Below are 10,744 nucleotides of genomic sequence, written 5' to 3'. Positions count from 1 at the left end.
TGGGCGGCTGGTTACTATTTGTCTAAGATGGCTCAGACATACCTGCAGACATGGCAAGGCTTGTCTCATCAATTTTTATGTAACCATGCCCCGTAGCTACAAAAAAAACACACTACACATTCAGCCAGTCCACTGGACAGGAAGTGATTTCATGATTATAGGACAAAATGTTTCAATCTACTGTAGCTGCAGTAAATCATTATAAAATAGCAGTGGTGATCTGATCATAGTTCATGTCCATTTTTTTCTTTCAAATATCAATATTCTTGTTTAACTTTTGATATTTTAGGCATACTGTATGTTCAAAAGCACACATCATACTGTATGTGAGTAAACTCATTAGCTCACCACTTCCCTCTTTCAGGAGAGGAGAGTACATAGACTACTATTTCATGGTAGCACAATGCTTTTTTTCTTTATTCCTACTTGAAAAAAAAATCCTCTTTTGCTTGACTGAACTGAAAGGGCATTGACCACAATGCCATAGGCATAGTAAGAGTGTGTGTGTGTGTGTGTGTGTGTGTGTGTGTGTGTGTGTGTGTGTGTGTGTGTGTGTGTGTGTGTGTGTGTGTGTGTGCGCGTGCCTGCACTTCCCATGACCTCACTCTTTCATATCTCACTTGCATCCGACTCTTTCACCTGGTGGTACTCACAACACACACACGCACACGCACACACACACGCACACACACACATACACACACTTTGACAGCTGTCGTCTCCCCTTTTCATTCCCATTATGGGGCTCTGAGATGGGTGGAGTGGTGTTTGTTTAAGATGTCATTCAGAGTTATTATGCAAAATGCTGCAACTTTGCCTGCAACTTATTCTGGTGTTACAAGGCTTTCAAATCAGTGCATGTAGAGGAGCCTTGCTTTTAATATCTTAAGTGTGGAAATCCTTGTGAGAAACATTTAGCAAAGGCCCTTCTGTGATGTTATTTCATATTCAGTTTACCCAACAGTCTTGAGTAAAGTCAAGCAACCGCAAGAATCCAGCACGCCATACTGGAAACACATAAGCACAGACAGAGGGCCCATTCTTACACAAAGTGGGCAGGGTCCAATGACGCTGTGACCAAAACACACACTCAAAGTGGGAGGAGGAGGAGGAGGAGGACGGGAAACAAGGGTTGAGAGGGAAACAGGAACAGAAAGTGAAGACTTGTCAAGATGTCTGGGTGAGGGGGGCCAGAACAGAGTAGAAGCCAGACGGCAAAACAGAAACAACAGAAATTTGAGCAGCTGACTGGATTAGACATGAGAGGAGACCTGACCTACCACTTCACAAGTGCCTGCGGGGTAAGGTGCCACTTTCAAAGAGATCTTTAGTGCCAGCAACTTGAAATACTTTGAAATTGTTCTGATTGGTTCATATAAGCTGTTGTGTGACTCTGGGAAAATAGAGGTGAAATTGCTGCTACTGTGGAAGACTCCTTTTAAAGAAATATATTGTTGTGGCAGTGGTTAGATTTGGCAAGATGTTTGACAGATTAAAACGATAAGCTCATAAGTTTCTTCCTGCCTTTGAGTGCTACAGAGTGTCACTATAACATACTCTTTGTATTATTTTCTTGAAATAAACCATGTAATTTAAATATCACTTAATGAAAACAAAAAAAATTAACATTGTCATTTGTTACAATCTCTACATTTGGTGCATACAGAATAACTTTCTGTTGCTCTGTTCAATGGGCCTTTGCAGCAAAAAGAAAGAAAATATATCTTTGACAGTTTCAGATGATGGTTTTTAGTTTCATCTGAGAGACTGTCCTCCTCCTGCCCGTCCTGTAAGGATGTCGTCGACTTTGCTCATTTCACTCAGTCAGGATCGAGTTGATGCAAGTCTGAACTGTAGTGGGCCTGTGCACTTGCTTTTGCTCATTGTGAGAACTGCACTCCTCCAGATTATCAGCATGCTTGTATCCAACCAAGCAAAACAGCTGCACTTAGAGATCTAAGACAACTCAGGTTTTCTGCGAAAAAAAAAACAAACCACTACGGCTTTAATCGCTCGTTGGCGGCTGCCTCGTGTAAGCGAAACATGTCCAAGTACTGTGTGTTAATAATGCCTGATGAAGAATCAGCTCTGAGCATGTGCTGGGGGCGAGTCATTAAAGATTCCTGCCTTGCCTTCTGACATTACTTTGTCTTTTAGGTCGCAAATGTTCCTTAAAAAGCAGCAGGGGCTAACTGAGTGCAATCATAACATTTTTCTCAGCCCCTTCCTGGCTTTGTGTGCCCCAGAAATGGCCTTTTCCTGTATATGAATGGTTCCAGGAGAGCACAATGTCATGAGAAAGTAAAGTACCCAGTGAGAGTCTTGGAAAGGCATCTCAGTGAGATAATATGAAGCAAACAAATATTTAAAGCCTGGAGCCTAATTTAAAATGGACTAAGAGTCCATCTTTTGTGAAAAGATGGCTATATTCTCTTTATAAATGACCTCTTCTGTTCCGTACCTTTGTTAAATTACAAACTCACTTCAGTTCAGACATGCGTCATCAACAGCCTCAGTTACTCTCATAGTGCTGCCAAATGGCATGCTGAGAAAGAGAATCTTGGCACAATAATACTGGCAATTGCCGTGTTTACCTCAAGAAAAATTTGGTCATCCAATTGTCAAACTACCTAAGCTGTCTATTTTTATTCAATAACTAACGACAGTATTTTGACTGGCCCTTGCATATGAGAACATAGATAAGATAAAATGAGATCATAACATCGATGATCTAAGATCCTCTTTTTTTTTTACATGTCCCTCTGTCAGTTAGTGTGAACACTGTAGATAATTCATGTTCATAAATGACTTACAGTGATCTCATTGTTCCTGACCAGAGACTATAATTATCATAACTCTTAGCCACTTATCCATTCTATTTAATGGCTTCACCATTGATACATTATTAGTCATCTCTTTCATATAGGTAGATCACACTTCTATGCTGGTCCTGGTCTTTGTCTCTTTCCAAAGGACTTATTGTTCAGGGACTCTGGTTTGTCGTGTTGACAGTGTTTTCATAATGTGAGGGAGATCAGAGCATACACAAGGGTGCTGCAGCTCACCCAAGCTAATCACAACATGTACCTACAGTAGAGAAAATAATCAAGAATAATGTGGCAGTGACACTGTGGCTCCCAACAACGTGCACAACCTTCAGTGTAGTCTATAGTCAAGTTTCCGTTGAAAGTAAATGCAAATTCTAACAGAATTTCCCGAGAACCGGCAAAAGAAAATGTGAATCAATGCATGTTTCCATCTACTACTGTTATGTGACTATATGGAATTGGTGCATTGAGATAAACAGTTGGTGGATATGATTCTCCATTCAGGTGCCATTAAACCAGTGCAGAAGAACAGGGCGCGACGGGAAGACAGTCCACACATATCTGATTTTTTTCTCTGCTGCCATTTTTTGTCTTTTCAGTGGAGCGGAAGCTTGATTGAGTTTAAAACTCACATGCCTCATGTGTATATCACAAGTAATGAAAATAATATTTTTTTGAAAACTCAGGTTTATTATGTGCAAATGGAAAATATGCATAAAGCTCAGAAAAACAAAACATAATGCCTGACTTTCTGGAAAAAACATTTTGCTCTTTTATTATGTTCACTTCTCAGTTTGAGTTGCAAAGTTGCAGTTTGATTGCCTTTGCACAGTGTGTGTGTTACATTATTTCCTGTTTGTATAAATTAATAAAGTCTGTTGCTTCTTGTATAGAAACGGCAAAAACAGTATGCTGTTAAGATTAGTGTAGAGTACTGTACAGTATACAATTAGTGTGTAGCATGGATTTGGGACACAGATAATGTATTTTTCTTTGTTTTATTTGAAGTTTTTTTTTAGACGCCTGAAGAGGTGAAATGATCAAGCAATTCACAGGAAAAAAGATTAGGGGACAGAATTTTGTGTAGCAGAAATATATCTTTTCTGCTTTCATATCTTCTTAATCATCTGCGACCACTCAGGTTAATTTTAGCGACCCAATGTCCCAGATTGGGAACCATGGACCTATAATGTAAAAAAAAACGAAGTGGCCAAGTTTTACCTGAAATCCAAAAACAAACATTTTCTTTCGAGGTTCACAGCTGTCCCATGCCAAAAATGCATAGCTGCATGTGTGCCCTTGTTTTTAACTTTAACATGAAAATAAGCACGGCTTCAAAAGTGGCTCTTATTTTTTTAGATTAGTTCTGTTTTTGGAGAGGAAACAGTTCTTTCTGATCTCTCACTTTGACATTTCAGTTGACTCTTGCTACTTAGCTTTAAGCACTCAGCTTCCTGTTGAGGAAATGAACAGGGGAGAAGTTAGCGGGCTGTTTGCGGGTAAACCAATTTCACACATGAGATGCAACGCACAGCGACAGCCAAGCCAAATCTATTTGCTCTCCACTTGCAGGTGCATATTCTGCTCTCTCTGCCTAAGAATCAGCCAAATGTGAGATGACATTTTTTTTCTAGCTCCCGCAACTAGAATATAAAGAGGGTCTGTAGCTGTGAGCCATAGAGACTCGAAGGGACATACTTGAGTCAAATAGTGTTTGAATTATTTGAAAAACCATAGTTATTTAACACCATTTAAATAAATACGTTTCCTCAAGGTGAAGAAAAGAGGACAATATTACTTTTATTTCTAACACTAACTTATCTTTTGCAGACCTACTTCACCAACTGAGGTACCTTACCTCATGTTTTCTTCTCCAGGAGAGCTGTTAAGAGGAGATTTAGTCCGAGGTCACAGGAAAATGTTACAATCAGACATTTATGAAAACTTAGGCCAGATCCCATCAATCTCCTCCAATGGGAACCATTAGCTGGGAATATTCAGATGAATCCTCTTCAGCAGATCTTTCTCTGGCCTACCTCTCTCACTTTCCTCTTTTTTTTCTGACACTCCGTCACACACTCCATCCCAGTGGGACTCTCACAAAGATTGGATACCTCTATCTCTGCCTTTCTTTCCCTCAGACACAATCTCCCTCCGTTTTTCCCTCTCTCTTTTTCTTTCTCTGTCTCCCTCTCTTTGCCCTGGTCTTCGACAGTGGGACTCTTAGAGAGATCTGCCCTGAATCCTGAATGACTCCTCTGCAGTATTAATGAAGGGAGAGCTGAGAAAATCTGAGGCTGACATTGACAAGATGGGGAGAGCAGGAGTAGGCACGTTTAAGACAGAGAAAGATAGATGGATTGGATGCAGGGAAAGGAAAGAGGGAGGTTGAACACGAGCTGCCTGCTGGAAACTGAATTTCTGTCCACACTCTCTTTTTTTTGTTCTGCAGACACACCCAAATCGAATCACCTCTTTGCAGCTGGATTGCCCTAAACCGAGGGCCAAAGAGCACAGAGGATAACAGATGAATCGAGAGGACAAACAGCAAGAAAACAATAAGTGGAATGTCAAGTGGCATAAACAAACTTGGCTCAAGTGCAGATTTTGGCTTTTCCCTTAAGATCAGAATCATCACAGCTGAGAGATTTCAAAGAAAACCTTCTGATAAACAAGTGAGCTTTTGGTCTTTTAGATATTTTTAAAAAAAATGCTCTGGTTTTCCTTAGAGGACACTTTGAGGGACACTTAGGAAGGAGGCACCCACGAACAAAGCTATTTAATATAAACAACACAAGCCTGAGCACATACACAAACCTAATTAGAACGTGCTGTGTCTAAGGGCAACTTTCTAAACACAGACCTCCATCAGTAGAAGACAAGCGCATGAAAGTACCAGCGATATCTGACCTGACAGTTGTTGGATTGGTGGATGTTTTTTTGAACACCGAGAGTAAAAAGTCACATCTTAAACTTTCAAACTGGAGTCACATTATGTAAACGCACATTTAACTCAAATTAGCACCATTTATTAGTTATTTTGGTGTCTCCAGCAGCTTGCTATTCACGTTTACGGTCTTATTAACTTCACAACTCTCAAAGGATTTATTAAAACTTTACAACTGCTGCACAAACTCAATTAAAAAGGAGTTACAGCTCCATATCCCAAAGCCATGGATGGGAAAACAGACAGCATTCAGGATTTTTTCAACCAACTCTGGAACTTTGCTACAGAAAAACACAACCAGGGAGTCTACAACACAGTCTGTCTGGTGGTCCTCCTAGCTCTTCCCCTGCTGGTCCTCCTCACTGCTTTGGTGGTGTGCTGCCACTGCTGCTGCTGTCGCCATGCCAACAGCTGCTGTTGCTGCTGCTGTGGAGACTCCATGGCAACTGCAAGGTCGGAGACGAAGAAGAAAAAGAATTCAGCCAATACTGAAGACTTGTGGATCTCTGTCAAGACGGGGCCAATGACACCTGACAGGGTCGCCCTGGCTATGGTATAGGAATGCTCTTTTATTTTCAGATTGCTGATCCTGCGCCAGTTGGTGCCGTGGAGCTGATTGAGCAATCGACCAAAACTCAAACTTAGACTCGAAGGAGGCTGAGGACAATCTTTAATGTTGACTTCCCATTGTAATGGGCGCAGATATGGTTGAAATGTATACACTGTACAGATTCTTGTCGGTTTGTATTCTTATGATGTTGTATGTGGAGATTTGATTACATTGTTTACAGATTTTGGTATGAGCTTTTTGGTGTGTTGTACATAAAGCAAGAAATACGCAGTCAGGAGCGTATATATACCTGCAAATGTGTGTGTAAATGGTTTAGAGAGAGAGAGAATGTGTGTGCGTGTGTGTATGTGTGTGTGCGAAACAGAGAGAAGTACGGTGTTATTGAGAGCACTTTGTTCTTAGAGCTCCCATGTGAAATTCATTGCATCTGTATTTGGGAGAGAGAGAGCCAATTTAAGGTCTGCCCTTCACTCCCATGGCTGTAATACTGCCTACTGTTCACGTTCCGGCTGCAATTTAGAGTGGTGATTCACTCTTACTTTCTAAAGGAAAATGCACTGATGTCCAAATGGTTAAACACACAGAATGCACAAAGAAAACTATAACTTCTTTCATTCTGATTTCTTTCCAGCTCATGCTTTATCTGCTCTATATTATACAACTTAGTCCACAAGAGAGGGCCTTCTCCTACTTTTTGGTTTTTGAGAGTTTTCCAGTATTCAGGTCAAGTCAGACTTAAAGCCACAGTTCATAATCAAAAGGTAAGGGAAACCCCCAAAAAGCGAAGAATAAAAGTAGAATCTGTGGTCCTTTCCAAATTGGTTAACAGATCTTCCAAATAACTGATTCACACCAGAAAACAGCTAAGTCAACATCAGAACCAGTAATGTTTTCTGGGCCTGTGTTTATTGAAACTTTGTATTTAAGTGATATGTAAAAGTAAAAGTTCTTCCCTTTTAACCTTACTAAGAAACATAGGAATAAAGGCTATTTCTAACAACTTAAAAATGCTTTCAGAGGTCTCTGAAGTTGGTTAAAATTAGATGAAACAGAGGGGAGCACACACCTTTTGAGACATGTTTTTGAGGAATTTTAAAAAATCATTAGTCTTCATGAACACATTAGCTGACACAATATGTATAATTATAGCAATATATATATATATATATATATATATATATATATAACAATAGGAAAGTTTTAGCCTATTGCTTGCATTTGACACCTGTTTCTTTATGTTTTTTGCTTTTATCAAACCACAACACCACAACACAAATGAAACTGACATTAATTATGTCTGTCCCTTGATCTTCATTGTGTTCATTTGTCAATGGGCTACTAAATTCTGCGTATGATTTTCTCTGATGTACTTCCTGCTCCAGTTTTTTTTTTTTTTTTTTGGTTTCCAGTAACACAGATAAAATTTCCTTTTTTTTAATTTAAAAATGACATATGGCTTTGTAGAACAGCATGGCAAAGAATGAACAATACGGCAAATTATTGTATTACTGTATTTGTCGCATTGTTCGCTGTTGTTAATCATCTGACCAGTTGAGTCCTGCTCTTAAAGGTTAGTTTTACACTTCACTGTAAATAGGAGCAAGCTGCTTGATAAAAGTGTCTTACTGTTCACCCCCAGCAAAGAAGTTTTCAAGTTGTCTCTCTAGAACATTGTTAAGTGTGGTTCTTAGAAGTTTGATAAATACAGGCTCAGGTTTATTTGTATCAATAATGTTTGTAAACACAGCAGCATTATAATTACCATTTAGCTGAGAAACAAAAACAGTGGTAATTTATTTCATCTGTAAGTCAAACTCTTCAATTATGCATGTAAATATACCTCAAAGCTATGTGCTAAAAAGGAAGAGATTTAAAGAGTATTCAAAGCAAATTTTTGAACTTAACATATAACTTAACATATTCTTAAAATATTCAAGAAGAAGAGAAACCCTGAAATAATCAAATGACTTGAGCTTTGAGTGGATTGTGCCTGAAGGCTCATTTTGTTTTTTAAGTTTATGATATCTCAAAGCCCAATTAACCAGAAGCATCTCAGCAGTATCATCATCTTTATGCATTAGTTTACACTGGCACTAAGTTGATCTTCCTGCTCAAGTGCTGCTGGGAAAACAATCCCCACTCATTTCATTACTTCTCAGGCAGATACAGCACAATCCTCACATGGAAAGTGGGGTTTGTCTCGTCTGCTCCATGTTCACAGAGAGAACCTGTACATGTTGGACTTCATTTGAAAGCTTGCCCTGCAAAAAAAATAAAAATAAAAAAAATAAAAATAAACCTCTGCAGCAATGCATGATGAGTACATGAGTGATCAGTGCTAACTCCCAGTACGAAAGGTTTACCAAGAAATTACATCATTGTTATGTGTCCTCCTACTACTTGGGCGGGACCAGTTGCTAGACTCCAGGAATTAGTCTGACACATTACCTCACGGAGCAAATCAAGAATTTTTACTCTTTTTACTCCCTTCTAAATAATTGTGCAGATTAAACAAAGACGATGTTAATAAGTGAGTTTTAGAAGTGCTGGTACGTGGGTCTGTTAGCTTCATATAGAGCCAGGCTAGCTGTTTCGCTCTGTTTGCGGTCTTTGCTCTAAAGTAAGCTAATCAACTGCTGACTCCAGCTTTATGAGAGTGGTATCCATCTTCTCATCCAATGCTCAGCAAGAAAGTGAATAGAGCGTATTTCCCAAAATGTCAGACTACAAACTAAACTACAAAAAGTATTTCACATATAAACAAGTTTTGGGAAGAGATTTAGAATAGTAATCTGACCTTCTAATCTGAGATGCTAAGGCAGGATGTCATAGCAGGGAGTCTCAATGCTGAAAGATATGAATCCAAATGGATCATTGATTTTAAGATCAGCAGGATGGGTGAAAATAACACCTCATGTGACTGTTGATTTTTGGCCTCCACAGTAATAGTAGAATCTCATACCTTCACTATTCTGCCATCGTCTCAGCCAGGCGGGAAAATGATGGTTTTCTGTTTCTATTAAACACATTCAATAATTCACACGTGAATGCTAAGAATTTTTTGTTTCACTCCATCCCAGTTGCCTCCAAGCTGCATTCAGTTACCAGCCGACCATGAGTTCCTGATCCTCATTGTCATACATTTCACATCCATCATACAGTAATGTGGGTGTTTTTACAGCCCTGTGCTATAAATGTACATTATGCTGAAACGTTGATTATATTGATGATTTCATTTTGTTTTCTGTTAATATGTTCACACCATTCATGCTTTTCTTCTCAACACCGGTTAGGTATTGTATTTGTGATGTTGAGCGTCAAGGTGTGTTGACTTCCCTTGCTTTGAACATATCATACTTTATTTTCAAGGGACCATGTAAATCAGCTGCAGGAGTCAAAAGGTAAGGAATATAAAATACAAATGATTTTCTTTTTCCCTTTGTCACTTTGCTGTGATCAGAAGGAATGGAGGTGAGAGGATTTGTCTGCTGTTTGAACAGCAAATCTGCCGCCCTGGGTAGTTTTCTATACAATTGCACCACTTTTTTGATCCCATCCAATTATGTATGACATTGTATATTTAGGACATGTTTTGTTGTTCCACAGTTGAAAATATGCTGAGGTGATTCTTCTTCTTTTTTTTTTTTTTTAATTATGTGCCTGGCTGGGCTTTGTTGGTAGCTCTGCATGCATAATTTATCCTGACATATAAAGAAACAATGATAAAGGACAGCACAGTGTGAAAGATGACAGGGAGAGAAATAAAATATTTTTCTATCTTTGTGCAATCTCATCTTTCTATTCTTAATGTAAATTGAAGCTAACACATCCTTTGAGTTTTGACATACAGTCATTATGTTTACATGTGAACATGTCATACTGTATATCGCACAGGCCTTTTCATTCAACTAGGCTGATAGGACTCAGACAATATGTTCAAAAAAATGGGAACAAAGCCCATGATCATTTTCTCCGACTGCTGCCACACTGTGCTTATTGATGCCACAGGAACTGCGGCTGACTGTGAAATCTGAGAAAGAAAAAACTAACAAACAAACAAACAGCAAAGAGCTGCATTAGTTTGTGGTGCATTCGCATACAGTGACATTTGCTGGGCATGGTTTCAGTGGTTAAAATTTTATATTGTGCTAACATCCACTTCTACGGCAATGAATTATAGAAAATAAGCAAATAAAAAGGGTGGAGAAATGCTAGAAACTGTGTTAACAAACAAACAAATCTGAAGGCTGCAGAGGCAATGCAATTAATAAGCACTTCTGCCTCTAGTGATCTTCATGAACATGTAATTTTCATCATCGTTTTGATGGCCGTAGCAGAGCAATCTTTGATGCGAGTAGTCAGTTTGGCTTGAGGAGCAATTCTTTTTTGACAATATTA

The 10,744-nt window shown here is 39.0% G+C and overlaps 1 protein-coding gene across 1 annotated transcript; it reads left to right on the top strand.

Moving 5' to 3' along the window:
• The first annotated feature begins 1,162 nt into the window (after positions 1-1,162).
• LOC120799391 (uncharacterized protein KIAA0040) lies at positions 1,163-7,736 on the top strand. The gene is made up of 2 exons (XM_040144526.1): positions 1,163-1,301; positions 5,281-7,736. Exon 2 carries the CDS (start codon positions 6,002-6,004, stop codon positions 6,332-6,334), a length of 333 nt encoding a protein of 110 aa, XP_040000460.1. The 5' UTR covers positions 1,163-1,301; positions 5,281-6,001; the 3' UTR covers positions 6,335-7,736.
• The last annotated feature ends 3,008 nt before the right edge of the window (positions 7,737-10,744 follow it).

The sequence above is a fragment of the Xiphias gladius genome, chromosome 14 (genome assembly GCF_016859285.1).
Source record: "Xiphias gladius isolate SHS-SW01 ecotype Sanya breed wild chromosome 14, ASM1685928v1, whole genome shotgun sequence".
Classification (NCBI taxonomy): domain Eukaryota; kingdom Metazoa; phylum Chordata; class Actinopteri; order Istiophoriformes; family Xiphiidae; genus Xiphias; species Xiphias gladius.
Note: the sequence above shows the minus strand (reverse complement) of the source record. Positions and strands in the feature narration are given on the sequence as shown.

Coding starts and splice junctions, on each gene's coding strand:
- LOC120799391 (XM_040144526.1), top strand. CDS start 6,002: ATGGATGGGAAAACAGACAGCATTCAGGATTTTTTCAACCAACTCTGG.